The sequence below is a fragment of the Cynocephalus volans genome, chromosome 16 (assembly GCF_027409185.1).
Source record: "Cynocephalus volans isolate mCynVol1 chromosome 16, mCynVol1.pri, whole genome shotgun sequence".
NCBI classification, from domain to species: Eukaryota; Metazoa; Chordata; class Mammalia; order Dermoptera; family Cynocephalidae; genus Cynocephalus; species Cynocephalus volans.
Window position 1 is genome coordinate 45953234 of NC_084475.1, and position 21214 is coordinate 45974447.

The 21214-nt window shown below is 34.4% G+C and overlaps 1 protein-coding gene and 1 pseudogene across 5 annotated transcripts in view; one reads left to right on the forward strand and one right to left on the reverse strand.

Moving 5' to 3' along the window:
- Positions 1 to 21214, reverse strand: part of RFX3 (regulatory factor X3) — a 281067-nt gene that overhangs the window by 50650 nt on the left and 209203 nt on the right. For all 5 annotated transcript variants that reach the window (XM_063080722.1, XM_063080724.1, XM_063080725.1 and 2 more), the window contains 4 exons: positions 17857 to 18038; positions 13226 to 13345; positions 2355 to 2476; positions 514 to 626 (listed from right to left, as the gene is read on the reverse strand). In XM_063080722.1, coding sequence (XP_062936792.1) covers positions 514 to 626; positions 2355 to 2476; positions 13226 to 13345; positions 17857 to 18038 — 537 coding nt within the window. The remainder of the gene's footprint in view (positions 1 to 513; positions 627 to 2354; positions 2477 to 13225; positions 13346 to 17856; positions 18039 to 21214) is intronic.
- LOC134365050 (28 kDa heat- and acid-stable phosphoprotein-like) lies at positions 13409 to 15651 on the forward strand (annotated as a pseudogene).

A 21214-nucleotide genomic window follows, 5' to 3' on the forward strand; every position in this document is an offset into this window, starting at 1 on the left:
GCATCTTCCTTTTTCCTTTAACACTAAATCCCAGAGCTTGTTCCATTTCAGTATTTTTAGAATTGCCTATTCTTTTAAATGGCTATGTAGTATTCCACTCTATAGATTATATCGTATTTTATTTATCCAGTTACCTATTAGAAATCAAATTAAAACCAATCTTTTGCATTAAAAAGAATAATGCAAGAAATTCCCTTGTACTCTTGTAAGTCACCCTTATGAATGTATTTCTGTAGGATAAACATCTAGAAGTGGAATTGCTGCAATAAAAAAATTCATATTAGGCTAAGCTTAAGAAATGGAGAACACAATTTATTCTCACTTTCCTACATTCCTCACCTCTCCACTCTGAAGCAAGAAAGTAGAAAAATAAATTCATCAGTGCTGAAAGAAATGCTCAACAGAATTAGTGCTAACTTCATCTGTCCTCTAGGAATAAGCTTTATTACTTTGTTTTAGCAAGTTGTCTGGCAAAACTTAGCATGTGTTCATACTATGTTTAAAAAGACTTACCTCACAGTGCTCTCGATAAAGACTCTGCAGTGACTTGATATCCTCAAAGGTAGTACCATCTGGCAGAGAAGAGATTTCAACTTCTCCAAACTCTGGAAGTGCTCGAGATGCATCTGTTACCATGACAACACAACAGAAAAAAGCTATTGGGCATGGTGCCAATTACAGATTAATGAGGGAAAATTTAAGAAGACTAAAAAGGAAAAAAAATTTAAAGATCAGAGGTCCAAAGAGCAAGGACTTTTCATATTAATATCTTGCAAGCGAAACTTAGCAACATCATCAGCACAAAATATAATAGAGGAAATACTCAAAAATTTTGTAGAAACTAAATTTTCACTATAATTATATTAGAGATAGTATATCACATATCACAATGTCTCTCAATACAGGATCCCTATTAAAAGAAAAATATCTTGAGCTTGCCGATATTAATCTTAGTTATTTCTATTATGTAACTTAACTATATAAAAAATGAATCTAAACTCATCATGTTCATACATCTCATATAATCATAAACCAAAAGAACTACAAAATAAATACAAAAGAAAATACAAAAATAACATTAAACTTAACAACATTAATTTGATGTGATGGACAATGCTGTTTATCTGTAATTAAATTATCTCTCGCAACATGCACACAGTATCGACTGCTGCTGCAGCCCAGGATCTTTTGAGTTTGACAGGTCTACACCAACATGCACTTCGTGGTGACTGCTTCTCCCATTACTGTTCTATATTCAAATGATTGTGAAACTTTCCTCCACACAGAGCTTAGGGACATCATTTAGCCTTTCCCTGGGATGAAGGCATAATTTACATAGTAAGTTTCTCTCTGTTCTTTTCCCATTAGCTTTGGACCATTAATGTAATTCACTTCAGTGCCTGTCTTATCATAAATTCAAATACAAATGTGGAAACTAAAATTGCAGAGCAGTATTTCTAGTCATATAGGTAATCCAGAATATGCTTTTATTTTTCTTAAAAGATTATAATTGAAATAAAAACACAAAATAAAAAATAAAACTCTTGCTGAAAGCTCTCGGTCCACAAAAATACACCTGAGGACTTTGGTTTGGGAAATGCTGCCATGTTTTCAACTTCAGTAGCTATTACAACCTGAGCATGTATATTAGTTGTCTTTGTCAGGAAGTACACATAGACACATATACACACATACAGACACATACACACACACTCACTCTGATAGCTTCTACTCATCTTGATCTGTTGTATGGAAACTATGCATGTTCATCTCTAGAAGAGTTGTCAATGTGTCATTTTTGCCTCTTTGGCTATGGCAGGAATATACAAAATGTTCAAGCTCCTCTTGCTATCTCTTTCAATAACAAGAAACACATATACCTTCTACAAAATTATAAAAATAGAAGTACTGTGTTTTATTTAAAAGAATAAATGACTATTAAAAATCTTATAATATTTTTTTTCTAATCTGAGGCTATATGCATATGTAACTTTATACACAGAAGATTAGAATTCTTTTCAGCACTTTAAGTTACTAAAGTAAACACAACACAATTTTGATCACATAAGCCAATTAATACAAATTCAGGAAAACAATTTCATAACAATAAGCTTTTAATTCATACGCATTTAAAAGTCCTACACAGCTCAAGATTTTTAAAAATGAGCTCTAGTAAAAATGAGAAAGTAGACATGAACTAGAACTATCACATAAGAGATGTGCATAGTTTCAGCACCAAAAAGTATTTCTATGTAATGAACATCTGTAATAGACATTGTGCTTGGAGAAAAGACTGTTATTGTTCTCTTTTCAAAATCCTAATAGCAACTAATATGCATTACACCTTAACATACCTAAAAACTGTTGATGATGTTGGCTTTGGGCAATTACAGTTTGCTCAACAGATGTGCCTGTCTGTTGACCACTTCCTGTGAAACCATCTGCAACCCCATCCACTTTCTGCATAGGCTTGTACCTAAAAATATTAGATGGGAAAAAACAAATAAACCAAATTATTCCTTGCTCTTTTGTACTACCCAAAACTCCAAAGGCATTCAATTTTATTCTATCTTCTTTCATGTCTCATGATAGTTGCAGGATTTTTTTCCTTCAAATTGAAATTTTTCAATTGTGAAAAGAAAAAAGGGGGAAGGGGCATAGGAGAGAACTCACTTTTCCAAAATATAGAAATTTAAGAATGAAAGAATTAGGAGGTATTTCTTTGGACAGCAGCAGCAAAGATATCCATGATTATAGTTTTAAAACACAGTTTGGAAAGTAACTTTTAGTAGTCATGGATCAAGGTAGAAACATTTTAAATACACTGGAACTTTAATCTGAACTACAGTCTAGGAGCTTGGGCCTGAGAAATGTTGATGAATGACTTTTAATTAATATCTGTAAAATATGGTCAGCCTACAAGATCTACCATACAGTTTTTCATATCTCCTCAAACCTCTCCTGCATCTTAATATATTCATCTCAAATGACTCTTATCCACATCTGCAAATACATAAAGCTGTAAGTATCAGTTTGCACCAAAACACATGCAAGAATCCATCTACAAACGTAGTTTACCAAATTAAAAAAAAAAAAAAAAAAAAGAATCAAAGCCAGCTACACTAATGTATTTATCTTTAGGGCCTAGTAATACAAACTCATGTATTACTAGGAAAGACTTCTTGGGAGAGTAATACCATATAGGAAGAAAAGCCCAGACAAGCCTAGGAGGACAAGCAAACAAAAAACAAGTAAGCAGTAACTACAATTTCTTCTTTTTCTCTGGTTTCACTTATTTTTCTTCATTGTAGAAACATGGAAATAACAAAAAAGCATAAGAAAAAATTAGAATCTACAAAAATCTTACTGCCTAGAGATAACAGCATTCACATTAACTGTCCTTCCGCTCTTTTTTTTTTTTATTTTTGGTCCTAATTGTAATTATATTTGTAAACAAAAGAACCTAAGTCTCACCATCCAGACATTTGATTCTTACACTAATACTATCATAGTTCAACTGCAGCATCAATACAATGTTATTATGAATAACAATGTCCCTAATATGTGAACAGGACATACTCAAAGATGCCTGTGTCAATAGATATGAAATGAATGGACCTGGTGAAACAAAGGTACAAACTAATGCTCAGCTTACCTTAGGAAATGATTCATACTTGAACGTTACCATCTTTAACTTAGATACATGAAATTGCCAAAAAAATTGCCAAGTCTTTCATAATGACATTTACATTTATTTCTTATGTGACAGTATCTTACAAACAAATATGAAAAGCAAAAATAAAGGCAGAGGATAAAGAAGGTAAAAAAGGGCACAACACACTTCATCCTTATGGTTGTAATTGTAGTGATGACACCCTCGTCCCCAAAATATTGGTTGCTGTTTTCTAACGATGTAAATGAACTCAAGCCCCCTCTTTTTGTAAATGAAAAAACCTGTGTGGAAAGCAATTTTCATTTGAGGCCCAACCAAGAGACAACAGAACAGTTAGTATTGTGATGTGTTAGAAGTGTTATTTATGAAAAATTGAATGATTTTCTAATTTTTTTCCTTCTTAAAGAATCATCTTAGGGAAGCAAGGAAACTTTTTGAGACAAGTACTTTGTGTACTTCTGCAGGGGAGCAGGGGCTGACCATTTTGTTCTAGCAGACTTGAATGACTGTACCCTTATTTCATTTAGGGAAGTTTCTTGTCCTCATTGATTCATTACAGGTTTCATTTGATTTTAGCAGGGAATTTTTCAGCCATGAAATTTCATAACACTAATAAAATAGCCAAAAATTGTTTAACCAACATTTAAGTTAATGGAGTTTGGGATTCATGGAGTTTAAAAGACAAAAGTGGTTAAAGAAATTTGAATTATTTACCCTGGAAAAAAAATATGGAAATATTTCCTATAGATCTCAATTATATATATATATATATATATATATATATATATATATATATATTTTTTTTTTTTTTTTTGGACTGGTAAGGGGATCACAACCCTCGGCACAGTGTGGTCTGCACCACGCTCAGCCAGTGAGTGCACCGGCCATCCCTATATAGGATCCGAATCCATGGCCTCAGTGCTACCAGTGCCGTACTCTCCCAAGTGAGCCACGGGGCCGGCCCTATATTAAGTTTTAATATGGGATTATAAAGTAATTATGAAACTTTGCTCAGCTATGCTCTATCACATTTCCTTTGTCCAACACAGCATCTAGTATACTATAGATGTTTAATAAGCATGAATATCAAAGGCATGTGAAATTTTACCAAAAAAGAAAATGACATATATTCCTCTAAGACTGTAAGTTTTCAGAGGACTGACGCTATGCCACAATCTACCTGCACACAATGATTAGTAAGCCTGTAGCCTACAAGCAAAATTATCTGCTTCCTTAGGAACATGAGGACAGTTGTTAGTATTAAATAGTGGAAGTTCCTAAAGGAAGGAGATAAATTTTTAATAAGCAATCAAAATTATAGTGCATTACAATTAATGTGCAATTATGCTTAGTAATAATAATATTGAGTGAGAAGTACTAATTAGAGGTATACTTTATTATGTGGCAGATGGAAAATGCATCAAATTCAGCTCATAAGAAAAAAAGATAAGTTGGTAAACTCTGGAGAAACTGCATAGGTAAGTACTTAAGAAAAGGTCTGACATACTAGAAATGAAGGAAAAAACAGAAAACATATAGTCAGAATTGGGAAATTAGTGTTTTCATTCTTAACATAAGAGAAAGAGTAGCAAGGTAAGATCGGGCAAAGATACACTGTGTGTATTCTGTGTATTCATTCTTGGTTGCTTTGGCAGAGCTCTCTAAGCCAGAATATTATGATGTGCCTTCTGGGAAAAGGTCTAGGTACAAAGTCTGGGAGAGGTTTGTGCCCAAAAGAATGACATCAGAAAGGGCAGAAATATGGCTCCTGTACAAAAGGGTTAGTGAGAGCCTGTGTGAGAGAGCTTCCAGGTAGTGCTAACTTTTGCTTGAATGAATCATGTAGTGGCATATCCACAGTGTATTGCCTGGCATTGCATTGGTACGTAGAGGGAATCCCCAGAAATCAGAAATATTGGACTGAGAAAGGCTAGATGTTCATTCTCTTGATACCCTAAGGAAAACATCCTATCCCTACCATCATCTCAAAGGTTTTGGTCTTCTGAAGGAAGGAGAGAGTTTAACAGGAAGTCAAGAATTAGATTAAAAATAGGCTAAACAAATACCTGTGGAAACTGATTCTTTGAAATATTAGCGGTTTTAAAATGTAATTGAATATCAACATCTAGGTAGTTTTCCAAAAAATTCAAATACGTAGGCTTACCCTAGAGATCTACCCAACAAAATATTTTGAGAATGGAGCTTAGGAACTAATTATTTTAACAAGCTCTGCGATGTTTCCTAAGTAACCTGCACAGCCTTAGTTCACAGGAGGCTGTTGGCCCAGTGTAGACTCTTTCAGCTCAATATTGTTGAAATACATCCACTAACATTAGAGAAACATCATTTTTTACAAAATAAGTAATCAATTTCCAATTTTTTCCAGTAAACTATATTTGGAATATACAATTAATATCTTTAAATGAATGGATAAATAAATGAATGTTCAAGGTATGTTTCATTTTAACATACCTTCAACTTATCTTAATATATATCAAATCAATTTAACAAATATCTATTGAGCATTTACTATGGGTAAGGCACTGTAGTTGCATGGTTTTTAAAAGGGTTGAGTATAAATATAATGTTTCCAAGATTTTTTTATATTCTATTCACTTACATGATAATTATACATTATCTTAATTCTTGTTGAATTTCACCTAACCCTTAGATTTGTTGCCTGTCTACACTCTTCACAAAACAATCCCTGTAAACACGAAATTGTAAAAAACCAGGGGGAACTATCTACCGAACAAAAACAAACAAAAATCCTCTATGTTAAATTCTTTAAAAAACCAAACTCTTTAGTATTTAAGAGTATTCCTTTTACTCCCATTTATTTTACAAATTCATTATTTTTAGATTAGATTTTCCCATACTAGATTGTTAGGTGTTGTTCCTGAGTTGTGTGTGCTCTGAGAAAGACCTGTGCTACATCAAATGAAGAAACAGCTCTTGGTTTCAAAATTAGTAGGAGGCAAATGATAATTTTAACAGCTTGCGACTCCATGGGCAATCAGAGCTAAAGTTGTTAATGATTAAGAAATGAAAGAAACTCTAATGCTTTAATAGCTGAGTGTATGCATGAAACCTGTCAGTAACACAGAAAACATGAAAAATTATTAGGAATCTTCCCCCATGGGGTTAGTTATAGCTGTTATTTAGGACTTGGAAAGTTGTAACTCTACAGAAAAAGTAATATTCTGTCAATAATCTGATATGCATGGATACTGATGCAGTCCAATAAAAGGCAAAGAATGATATATATTTATCATCACATTCAACTAACAGTAGCAGGTGAAAGGATATTCAACAGACTGAATAAAATATTTGGAAAAGTCCCTTCAAAACAGCTGAAAAGTGCATATGCAAAATGCAAAACATAAACTATATAAGAAAATAGAGTCATTATTATGTTTATAATTCAAGTATACAATCATTTGATTTGCATGAACAAATTAAAATGTTGAGCTCACAAGCAGGGCAAAAGGCTAGAATTTTCTACTGGAATCTTGGGATCCTCTTTGGAAAAACTGTCCCAAAAGTCTTACATGACTTGATGTCTGAGATGAACCAAGTCATATGAACACAAATGGATCAAAAGATAATAGAGGATGTGAAGAGTACCATTCTTTCAGAATAGTAACTGACTTTGCTGTCACGCTGAATATAACGATAATACATCTAAATGACTCCTAACATCAACACCGCTGGTCAGTGATAGGCATTCCATCTCTTTAATTCTTGATGGCTCTCTGACTATTTCTGTCTTTATTAGCTCTACCTCTATAAATGGACAAGAAGAGGAAAAAATTGAATTCAAATAGGGTAGCTGTGTTAACTGCAGCAGGGAAAGGAGGAGGTTGACGTCGGCTAAAATAAGAGCTGTGGATCATTTACTCATTTAGCAAATATTTATAGAGCACTGACAATGTGTTCAGTGCTCTCCTAAGTGCAGAGAATGTTGAAAGAGGCAGACATGATTCCCTGATCTCATAAATTTCTTCAGAGTCCTCTTAGCATAAGTGATTTATGGTTAACTAAATAGAACTGATATATTCTTGCAACAAATATGCATGACATTTCTTTTATCTACAGCTAGAACTTTCTGTCAAACAGACTCTAGAGAGATACCCCTCATCACCTGCTTTATTTGGATAATGAAAATTTGGCTCCACATGATGCCAGAACAGCAACAGAAACAAAAACAAAAGCATCTCAGGCTATATCTGAGAAAAAAAAACAGTGACCTTCTTCCATACAGCAAAATTAAGTGGGCCTCGATTTCCTACAGTAATTGCCAAATGAGATCTTTTATATAAAGTACATACTGAAGAACATTTTAAATGTTCAATAAATAGTAATCAGGGGGGATAAGTAAGTGGTGACTGTTACCACCACTTACTATTATCAAGCTTTACATGAATTGCTATAGTTTAACAATTACTGAGAGTTGTGATTATTTATGACTCTCCTGTCTTCAATGGTAAATATGATCATTATATCACAGACTAGGGCAGTGGCATAGTGAACACGAAATACCTCAGTGCCAAGATTCCTTATTTGTCTCCAAAAGCTAAATGCACAGGCACCTGATCATCTTTGCAATAAAGACTCCTGCCACCCTCAGCTGTCTCAAGGTATGGAGAAACAGAAGCTTGCCTAATTGCCAGGTGCCATTCTCCTCTAAAACATCTGAATATTCCTAAATAAAGATATTTTTCTAGTGCTCATAGTACAATAATAATAAAGATAATTACTATCTAACATTTCAATGTTTCTAGTTACAAAACTTTTACATACACTTTTTTCCATTTGAACTTCTAAACAATTGGTGAGGTAGTGTATTATCATTAATTTCCATTTTGCAGATGAAGAAACTGAGGCTCAGTGAGCTTAAGTCATACACGGTATAAGTGCCAAAGCAGTTTGTACTCAGATCCCTATTTTCCAATTCCTAATATATGGTTCTTTTAACCTGCTTATGAACCGTATATTTAGAAACGTCTTCTAATGACAAAAGTACTTAGATTTCATCCTCATCCCTTAGGAACATGTATGCTCTCACATCAGTCTGCAGCCAAAGCAAAAGTAAACTTGCTATAACATCTTTCCAACTCACCTCCTTCCCTCCCCTCAGTGCCACAAAGGTTCGTTCTTCCACAGAATCCAATTCCTGTAAAGACCATGCAAAGAGGCAGGGAACAGCACATTTCCTCACTTAACTGAAACATAATCATTAAAATGTGATTTTTTCCCCTTTATTTCACACGCAAAAATGTTATTACGTGTGTACGTTTCTGTTTGAGTTATTTTACCGCTTTCAGGGTGGAATTCGTACCAAAAAAGGACAAGTGGTTTGGGTTCTTGTCCTGCTTTCTATATGAATGTGGAGATATACACCCTTTTTGAACTTCAGTTTTCTCATCAAAAGGATAGGATGGACTAGGTAATCTCTTCCTTCTGGCTCTAACAGTCTCTGATCCTGTGATATCGCTTTCAGATGCAATGCACATACTCTGTATGCAACTGACAGTTGATATGTATTTGTTGAAGAAATTATAAATGCAGCTTAATATTTTGAGAACAACTACTGGGATCAAACACAGCCAAGCACATTGTCAGAAGTACTTGGCTCTATTCCACCACTTTTGCTACTAAGATTTGGAAGAATCACTAAAATATATGTGCCAACACTATGCACTTCTTTTAAGTATTAAAAATAAACTGCAACAAACATTCTTCCTTAGTTTGTAGAGCTGAAAATTACTAATTCATTCTTGTTCTATAATGACCTAATTTATTTATTGTCTAAATTAGAGTAAACAAATTAGTCCATAAATAAATTTCTTTGAAAACTGAAGATTACCTCACTTAAGTGCAAAAATTATTTTCATATGAAATATTCTCAACAGAAAATATTTTTTAAAAAAAACTATTACACATTCTCCTGCCTCCTTAACCACAGTATTTTATTTCTTCTTGATTACCCATAATGTCATCAATATGCAAAGCAGTTATTACATTATGGTAGACTAGATTTCAGTCACTAGGGTGATAGTCGGAGGGCCTACTGGAGTGCCTATGTCCATTTGTCCTTCCACAGACTGCTGTACTGAATAACCCAAAAGTAAACAAAAGATCATGTCTACTTATATTTCCTCTTGCCAGCTGACACATCCCATGATTGCCTGTGAATCAAGTGGGCTCTAATCTGCTCCTTTATTTTAGGAAAATGGCTTGAGGATGGCTTCATCTTTTCAATTAAGTGAAACTACAGGCTTTATGACATCCGCTTTTCAATCAGAATCTGTTTCAATTTATTTCCAGATTCATGGTTACGATCCATATGGTGGTGGTGCTGGGAATCTGATTTGTAGATAAATGGAAATTTCCTCTACCACCCTATCAAATCTTCAAATGAGATACCTTATATAAAGGAGTTCAAGAAATTGTGAACCTAAATAAAACTACTATAATATATACAACTACTATAATTCCAAATTCATCAGAATAGTTTACAAAGTGAGCCCCATAACTTAAAAATACTTGACAAAATAATCACTGAATAGACCTGAATTTTTTCAATATAAGAACAAATGAAACATGTAAATTTACACTATGGAAGATGTGCACACTTAGATGCATGTAATTTAAACAATTTAAATATTCTGAAATATTAAATACTAGTACCTGCTATAAAATATTTTAAACCTTTCACATGTAACTTGTATTTTAACAAGAGAGTGACAGTCTTTTCTTACATACATTTTAATATATTCAGTAGAATCATGTAAGTTTTGAAATCATCATTTTTAATTTTTTAAACCATAAAACAAATGACGCAATAAGCTCTTTGGACATCATTTTCAACAAATACTCATAACTGCTATATTCAGATTCATGGAGAGAAACTTTCTCTCCTATCCAAGTATTTCCACACAATGGGGAAACTGGCTTCAGTTAACACCTATCAGCTTTGTCAGTGGATATAGATTCCTTTGGAAAGACAACGGAATCCTCCTGCTGCCCAGTTAATCCTAATGAGAGTCCCAAGCAGTTGGTAACACTAACACTGCAATCAGCTAGCAAGACATCATTTCAAGAACAACTGCCCATTATCCAAAACTTGTATCATTAAAAAAAACCTAATGAATTAAAGGACGGTTCAGTATCTTTTGGTTCTCTAACATTCTTATTTCATGAGAAAGAAAACTTTATAAGAATCTAGAGTTGGCAAAATTTATTAATATTACTGAGAATTTTATATCACTTCTTAAATACATCCATATTGTATATGTTTCTAAAAGCAATTACCACTATACTGAGATTGCAGGGGCTTTTATGGCTCAATAATCTTTACAGCTCTAGAATCTATTTCAAGAGGAGACCATAGAAAGTCCTAGGTCTTGCTTACCTAACTCAGACTTTTTATAAAGAATATCCCTTGGAGCCTTCCATTTTCCATGAAAGCTTTCTAGAATTCCTTGCAGTTAAATCACAGAAAGAAGTATGCTTCAGCTGTCTTAGGTACAATTTATCAAGTTTTTGTTCATAATTAAGTTTGAATATATGTTATCTTTGAGGCAAAGTTTTCCTTTTTCTTGGTTTCACCATCATCTCCACTGTGTAGTGTTGCTATGTGTGAATGCAGAGATCACACCAGAAAGTAAAAGCTGTATATGTTGCCACTAACAGATGGAAAAAATAGTCACAACTCCGAACAATTACAATATATGGTAACTCACACAAACTCTATCTCCAACTGTATAAAGTACTATTCTGTGATTTATTTTACTTATTTTTTTTTTTTGGAGCCCTTATTAATATGTTTCACTGGCTATACATCAAAAAATAAGGATCAGAAATTAAAAACATAAGACTAAGAACCTGTGAAACAAAAATCTAAAATCCTTGAGGTACCTTTAAATGAAAGCCAATCTTGGACTAAGTCTTCAGTCTGAACCACTTACACTGGAAATTAAGACTGTGTTGAAACCACTTAACAAATGTCTTAACCTCCAGTCTCTACCCATTAAATATGTCTTGCCCGAAATCAAAAAGTCATCTCTCTAGAAAAATCAAAATTTTATTGTTTTGCTCCAAATCTATGTTCTGCACAAAGAACAAATTTATCAGCTTCATATACAACTAAGTCCTTTAACATACAATCCAAACTACTTTTTAAATCTCATCTCCTCAGTTCTCCTTCCGCAATACCAGCCTCACCAAATCATGGACCATTTACCAAAGACATCATGAACTTTCCCCTAGGTGCTTTTGCTTACATTATCCCTATGCCTGAATATTCCTCTCTTTTTATGGCTCCTTTAAGTCCCTATTCAGACAGCACTTTCTTTATGGAGCTTCCCAGTCCTCTCCCAGTTTGCTAAAAATTCCTCCCTCGTATTCCAGTAGTTCCTTGATCAAAGCTTTACTTTAGCACTTCTCAGATTGCATTCCTTTTTTCTTTCAACTCCCTATGTGCTTCCCCTTCTAATTTCTTAACTCAAAGACAGGAACAGTGTCTTTTCTCTGTATACAGGGCCTGGCACATACATTATAAAGACTCATTGTTTGCTGACTAAATAGATAAAAGACTTGATATACACTTTCTCCAACAGTGACTTAGAGCTTATGCTTCTGACTAAACTATTTTGGATGTGAAGATCGTACCAAGGCAACTAATCATTCTAGATCGATGGATTAGGACATATGCAGAAGCCTCCTTTCTCCTACCTAATTACGCATGCTCAATTGAAAAGAAAAATCATAACTACTCTCATGGCTGAGCTATGCTGGCTAAAGAGGGAGGAATTTTTCATTTTATTTACTCTAACTTGTGACAGAAATTACATGGACTAGAAGGCCCTTGGCTATGAAACAGTACTGTGTGCTTGTGTAAATCACTCAACATCTCTGGGACTCATGTGAAAAACAGGGCTATTAATGCTTTGATGCCATAGGTTGTAAGGCCAGACTAGGCTGAGGTATTTTTCAATTCTGAGATCTATGATTCTATTCATCCATACATCCATCCATCCATCCATCCAACATCCATCTGTGAATGCTTGAGTTCTCTTACAGCTCTAATATCTGCAATTCTATGTCTATGAAAGTTGGATTCAAAGAAAATGTAAGAAGTCCCAAACATTCTGCAAGAATTCATACTGTGTCAAAAAGAATGACTTGAGGGATGTGCAGAATAGCAAGTCAGAAGCTCATGCATACTGAAGCAAGTTTCTCCAGCTGGTATTTGCTTGGATATGCTCCTTATGTTTTGTGTTTCATTTTCCTATCTGAACGGTTTGGGATGTCACATTTAAAAGAGGCCAAACAGGCTGACTGATAAGTAATTTTTAAAAAATTGGAAAACAGATAGTATCATGGAAATTCCAAATCATATTTAGGAACTCCCCATCAGGAAAGCATGCCAACAGGTACAACATTCTTGTACACTTAGGTATCTGTTCTATTTGTTCAGAAAAAAGGAGACCTGAACAACTAAGAAACACACAGCTTTGACACATCAATGATAACTCCAGAGACTACCTTTGTTTCTGTTGCATGGGTTGTTGTCTCATAGCCATATACTGCATGTCTTCTTGTAGACGATTAAGAGGAGAATCTGGCTTGACACGAATCCCATAGTAATGGTACTTGGAGTTTCCTCTTCATAAAAGAACAAACATTGGAAACACAAAAAGTCAGTCAAATCAATATTAATCACATGAGATGGCCACTGAACTTCACATTTGGAAAATTAGGTAAAAGCAGCATATTGTTATCTATTTATGGTTTACCTGTTCTGTAGAAGTGTGTTTTTATGATGACAATATTTGAAGAATCAAAATAAGATTCTGAATCAATCAGCAAGGTCCTAAGAATAATATTTCCTTATAAACTTTCACATAAATTCTAGTAAAACAGTCCATTTGTTCCACTCAAGTTACATTTTAATTTTCAAACTTATATTTTAAATTTGATTTAAAAGGGGTAATGGTGGGAACAAGTTTTTGGCCAATAAAAATTCGTTAATAGGATAAAGGGTTGCACACTAAATATAAATTATTGTAAAGTGGCTATACTAAACAAAGAAAAAAATTTTAATTCTACTGTTTTGGATAAGTTCTACGTTTTTCTCTTTACTTCAGGGATAATTTCATTGTTACAAGATGTGGTGGTGAAGTCTATTATTTAATATTTTGAAAACTAAAAAGGAAGTAGGCATTTATTGATTTTGAAAAACACTTTATTAGTCTCTGTTTTTATGAATTCACATCAATTTTGCAGGCTGAATAAGATGTGTCATGACAGACATGGGGAAATTTCTCGGTGAAAATGGCACTTTCCACCTGAAATGAAAATGTCACAATTTCTCCATGTTCATGAGAAGGACCACATTTGCTATTAGAAATGACAAAGTTTTGCTGTGAACGGAATTTGCAAATTCTTGCAAAATAACATTTTAAATATATAAATTCTTCCAAAGAGAAAATAGTAGTTTTTCACAAGTCTATATATAGCAAGACATCAGGGCTCTTTCCAATTTTTTTCTTTTATTTACAAAAAGAAATGCAAGAGAAGTGTAGATTAAATATTTTTTTATAAAAATAGAGCAGAATTTTTCTTCTAAGATTAAAAAACGTATTAGGTGAACCCTATACATTTGAAAAGACATTAAAATTACTATATAATATTGCTAATTTAAGAAAATATGGGGCATCTATATAACTACCTCCTTTCAGCAAAGTAAAGTAGATATGAAAACTTAATGCTACAAATAAAGGCCTTCCAGTTGCAGAGATTAGATCCTGTCTCCAAAATGTACTGCAGAATACAGTGGAGAAAAAAAATTAAACTAAAAAATATCACAAACCCCGTTTGTAGTGCTCCTTGTACAAATTGGAGGATGGTAGGGAGTAGAGGTATGGGTAGGAAGCAGGAGGCACTGATCAGGGGACAAAACTACAGAGTAAAATAATGTCTGTCTTGTGACACCCCAAATACATGGAGTGTCTAGTTTCTTTTCACTTTCCTACAAATTAGCATTTGGGTTGGGTTGGGAGTGGTTCTTTTTATTACATTGGAAATGACTGGGCAGAGAAACATATCCATTTTCTTCTTTGCTCAAATTTAATTTGGAGATGGGATCTAACAAAAGATACCTTTTGATTTGCCTTTGTTTAAAAACATAGTGATTTTATTTATTTTTTGTTTACTTAGGTCCAGAAACTTTAGAAAAGGTCTGACTCTGCTTTGAATGTTTTCACCATACAATTTTATTGATGGATAATAATAGTTCTGCATACAGTTCACCTAAAAAAAAAAGCCTGTGATTGAGTTTGCCTCATGATTTATACTGATTTTCCTTTCGTTCCTTGGATTAAGAGTAGAAAGTAAATGATAAAACTGTTTCCACAACAGAAACAATTTCTTGGACCTCACTAAAGGAGGGAGAAAGCGAGGCCACAAAGGCCTGGCAAGGCAGTACGCAAGCCCTGAGGAGACCGATGAACAGCTCCAGGCTGTAAAGAAGGCCAGGGAAGAAGAGAAACAAGGAGAAGGAGGTGAAGATGGGGGTGCATGTGACCCCAAAAAGGAGAAGAAATCTCTGGACTCAGATGAGAGTGATGATGAAGATGATGACCACCAGCAAAAGTGCAAAAGCATGCAAGTGCTCATTGACATTGAGATCCCCAACAGGTGTCACAGAAAACCAAAAAGCTCACAGGACTGGATCTGGATGGGCCAAAGGAGCTTTCAAGAACAGAACAAGGAGAAATTGAGAAGCAGAAAGCAAAAGAGAGTTACATGGAAATGCATTTATCTGGTAAGACACAGCAAGCCAAGGCCAACCTTGCCCAGCTGGGCTGGCGATCACCCAGGAGGAGGCAGCCCAGAAGAAGAGGAGAGGAAAGCAAAAGATGATGTGACTGTCAGGAAAACGAATGCAGTCGCTGTCCTTAATAAGTTAAGTGTGGCCTGTGGGAGGAGAGGCCAGGGAATGGGCCGCACTGGCACTGCCAGGACCTCTGCTGTGTCTCGCTCACCCTGGGCCCTGGCACTGCTGCAGCAGCCCCTCATGGCCAGGAGCCGCCTGTGGTCTGGGGCCTCCTCTTCATCTTGGCACAGAAATTGCTTGGGGGGATGAGGAGGGACTGGAAAGGGAAGCTGCAGCAGTGCCAGGGTCCAGGGTGGGCAAGACACAGCAGAGGTCCTGGCGGTACCAGTGTGACCCAGTTCCCTGGCCTCTCTTCTCACAGGCCACGTTTACTTATTCGGGTCAGCGACTGCATTTGTTTTCCTGACAGTCGTGTCATCTGTCACTTTCCTCTCCTCTTCTTTCTTTGTTTAAACTCCCACCATAGTATTTATTTTCTCCTTATTCTTGTTTTTGAACCTTAATTGCAAACACTACATACAATTTTTAAAGGAGCAGGAGACATAATTGTCATATAGTAAGGGGTGGGGGGAAGGAATATCAGAAAGAAAAAGCTTCAATATTGCAGTATGTACTTGCAGAGTATGGATTCTACTCATTCACAAACCCAAACAACCCCAATTTTGTCCTTTTCTATTTTAAAGATGTGTTTCAAGGTTTAAATGGAGCCTCAAAATAGGACCCATTGAAATCCTTTCAGTAACAAAAGAAGCACAACAATACAGCTATTAGAATGTTGAATAAAGCCCAGGGTTTCAAAATATTGGCACGGGTATGCATAACTACTGAGCCATCAGCTAGGAGATAGTAGGTTAGGTTCCCAAATAATGATTTTTATGGTTTTGAAGAAAAAAAAAAAAAATGCAGGAGAAACAAAAAGCTTTTTTCAGGGAATGAAAGCTAATTCCTTTAGTCTGAATACACAATCATATTCTCCGGTTTAGAATATACTACCTTTTGAAGAATAGATAGAAGAAAATGGACTTATGAGAGAACTGAACCTCTAACAATCTGAAAGCTGCACAATCACTTACAATGCAACAGAAACGAATAATTCACACTCTGAATACATACAGACCTTGTAAATCTCACAAAACCGACACAGTGAAAGGGTTCAGGACATGTTATCCCACAATATGGTATCTTGGCATTTGAGAAAACAGCAGAAGCAAGCCATAAAAACTAAAAAAAATTACCCTCACCCCTTCTCCCCTGAAGTGGGCCATAAAACCTAGCCGACCTTCCCCTGAAAATAGGTCATGAGACCCTCATGCCAGAGGGGTCCTCCCTATACCTGGAGGAAAAGAATGTCCTTATGTCTGAAGACACAGACACAGAGAAGAATCTGACAGACAGGCCTTGGCTGAATTTCCCCCAGGTTATCACCATTAGATCACACCCATTTTATCCAATCATGTTTCTCCAAACTATCCACTTCTTCATCAGACACAGTATGAAATATATACAATTTATCCTGTTTCGTTGGGTCTTCATTTCTGAAGGCTCTGTGTCATGTAAAATTTATATTAAATAAATCTGTATGCTTCTCTTGTTTATCTGTCTTTTGTTATTAAAAGTCTTAGCTATGAACCTTGAGGTAAGTGAGGAAAAGCTGAATCTTTTCTCTCCTACAACAATCACTTCTCTAGTCAGTATAAATTTATAATGAAGTCAATTACGAAGGCTCTGTTTATTTTATTAAGATTAAAAACTCTTTATTAAAATACTGTTTTAATTTATTACTAATTAAAGGTATATCACGTAATGTTATACAGTGTAGCATCTTTTTTTCAATGCTTTATATATGATTTCTGTAAGATTTAGGAAATCAAAAGCATCTATATCCTTCTGCCCAACTACTTAAAATGTTTTTAATAATTTGTAGAAACTATGGGAAGATGTTCAGTACTTTCAAAAAGAGAATACAGTGATATACATTAATTTTAAAGCATCATATGCAAATCTTGCATTAACAGATTGGTCTGCTAATTTCTACGTAGCTTGAGAAATAGCTCTTCTCAAAGCTTTGCTCAGTTGATGTTTACAACACAACATTTTGGCTTGGTAGTAGTCACTGAATAATGACCTTTCCTTTTCCCAGGAATTTTATAAACTGAACTCTATCCATATTTTTCCTCATATATTACCTGTCATCGGGTACTTTTGTTCAAATAATACACTGAAATGCTCTAGTTTGAAAAAAAGAGATTAGTTTATGATACTCTTTTTCATTACTAACCTAGTGCCCAATCTCCTGGTTCGTAGCCCCATAAAAATTGACCTTATTAGTTTTCCAAAAGAGGCAGCATTGACTGGGTCCAGTTTGTGTTCCTGACAGTGTCGAAGATAGTGGTTGTACAGAGTGCTTCTGGGAAGGCTCACTCCTTCTGCTGTCTCGTAATTGTCCAACAGCCACTGGAGCTAGTAGAAATAAGAGTAAAAACAGAGAAATCATAAAATTGACCAAATCTTCTATAAGACTCTGTAAATACAATGTACAGAAATACATAGTTCTTTATCAAGTCTTATGATAGAGTCAACTGCTGTAATTCAGAGGCCAGTGTGATCTGGCTTTGAACAATCTCAGAAACACTGTGAATGGCTGAACATCACTTATGACCTCAGACAATAGCCATTTCTTCAAATATCCAAGTACGTGTAGAGACACTAACATTCCCTGTATCGATTGCTATTTTGGAGACAAACACCTCTTCAGAGGATTCAAGTAATTCCATTAAATGGTCATAAATATTGTTTATAATTGGTACAGAACAAAGCATGTTACCAAGCCTGGCAGCATAGCATATAATATGTCTTTAGTGTTGGTTTGTTACAATACATGAACAGCAAGCTACCTTGTATGAGTGTTTATATTTAGGTTCTACTCATTTTTATAGAATCCTAATTTACTTATCTCAAATTACCACCAGATGATACCATAACAATGTTGTCTACTGGGACAAATTCTGTAAGCAGAAAGGACAAAATTCAGTCATTTCTTCCCCAAAAGGAAAGTAATTCACTACACATTGGCAAAGAGTTTATATGTAATGAAAAGGAATCATTTTCTGTAACCATTTGAATATTTCTGCCTCAAAGCTGTTTTTTTCACAATTTTGGAAGGAATACTACAATAGTGGTTGGTAAAGCAATATTTTCTCAGTCTGTAGTTCACATTTTAAAATTTTATGTTGTACAGGGTGTATTTTTTTAAAAACATCTTTAAAGTACAGAATGTGCAAGAAATTTTTCAAAAATCTAATCTAGGCATATATTATTGAATTTTAACATTAGCAAGATTATTCATTTACTTATTTACAAAAGAACTGAAACAGACTTAAATGGCTTTCTTAAGATCACATACTGTCTCAATGCCAGAGTCTGGTTTCCAACTCACCTTTACTGATTACTCTAGACCAATTATTAGTTCCACAAAAGCAGCAAATATTTCATGTCTTGTCTCAACAATTTTTTTTTTTGCCATAAATAAGAGGTGCAATAAGGAGCTGATATTTAAAACATGTAATTCAAATTAAATATAAATTACGGAAGCCAAAACATTTATTTATTGAGCACCAACTGTAAGCCAGGCCACCTGCTAGGTACCTAGTGATGCAAAGATTAATTTAACACCCATCTTCTAGGAATTTACAGTTAAATGCTAAAAATGATATGAACATTCATATAAATTAGCATTTTTCTATTTTGCTTACATATTTTAAATTTTGTGATCAAACTTAGAATGTGAACTTTCACACTTTTAATAAGAAAATTCATTAAAAAATATTTTCAGAATTATTGCCTTTAAACATGACAACCATTTCTGAAAAACATTTTAATTTCAAATATTCTTACATGAGGCTTATTTAATTAAGCCTATGTCATTAAACCCATAGTGATTGTTGGTTTAGAAAATACAGCCACCAGGTGAATGAGACAGAACAAAGCTCTTTTAAAAATAAAATTAAAGGGCTGGCTGGTTAGCTCAGTTGGTTAGAGCACAGCCTTATAACACTAAGGTCACAGGTTCAGATCCCCATACCAGCCGGCTGCCCCCCCCCCCAAAAAAAAGGACCATTAGGGCCAGCCCCGTGGCTCACTCGGGAGAGTGCGGCGCTACCAGCGCCAAGGCCACGGGTTCAGATCCCACATAGGGATGGCCGGTGTGCTCACTGGCTGAGCATGGTGCAGACCACAGCGTGCCAAGGGTTGCGATCCCCTTACCGGTCAGAAAAATAAAAATAAAAAATTAAAGTTCTGATCATAAAGACTTGAAGTCTTCTATGGAACACATATGCACATGAATATGTACATTTAAACATACATATTTCTTCTGTAATATACACAATCCTCCACTATGAAACTTAAAAGATTACACAAAATAAACATTCACATTTATGACAAAAAAATATTATAGGTCAAAAAGAATTCTTTTGATATGAATCATCTGTAACCTTATCATTAAACAAGTTTTCCAGAGATACCCAAACATGATATGAGTATTCTAAATGGCACATAGAATAGGTTCACAACACATAATCATTTAGTGCAAAAGCGAGGAGGTAATCTGATTGGGAAATTAAGTTATTGAGGCTCAAACTAGAATTCTGCCTACAACAATGAGTCAACATGTCTCTTTAGTGTTTTTCTTTAATTTTATTTTCAGACTTTGTTGATTATGAATGCAACTGAGGAAGACTACACATAGAATACGGTGACACAAACCTGACAGATAATTCATCCACCTGCCTCAGTAAGATGGTTGAAAGCACTTGAGTGGTATTATGGCAGCCCTAGTGAACCATATTGCACAAAAGTGTTAGCTCTTGTTTTGCGTACATATACTAGACAGAGCAAGGGTTGACTGCCTTCTATTGGTACTCCTAATATATTAAAGAAAGGAATACAGGCCCTTGATATCAAGGACTATAAAGAAAACACTAAGAAAAAAATTCCTGGGAAGGCAAACTTGTAAAAAATATTTTTTTAAAAACGGTAACATTTTACAACTGAACTAATGAAATTCTCACATCCTCAAGCATCGAACATACAATACATGTAATTTTAAAGTGCCAGAAATACATTTATATTATATCTATGTATTCTCATAAAATAATGCATACTGTCAAAGGCATAATAGTATGATTTCTTAACAAAGATAAGTGAAAAAAATCAGTCTTCCTTCCTTTGCTACATGAACATAAGAAATGCTTTCATAGAAAATCTTAAAAGGAAAATTTTCAGAAATAGAATATAGTTAATTTATAACATAAGATTTATAACCAAAAGTATACAAATAATAAAAATAAATCTAATGTAAAATACATTCAATGATATAAAGCAAATAAAAATAATTTAATTAACCAGAGATGCAAATAAAAAATTTCTTTAAACTGCCTTAATTGTGTACGAGGTTTTTTTGCAACATTTAATTATTTAAAAGACAAATACCTGAAAATAAGAACCTACTCATTTTTTATAATAATGAAAATTACCTTGTAGATAAAAAATTTTATTAGAGTTTGAAAAAGCAAATCCAATAATAGAATATTTGAAGACTACAACCATAAATGGTCTTTTATAAAAGGAAAACTAGT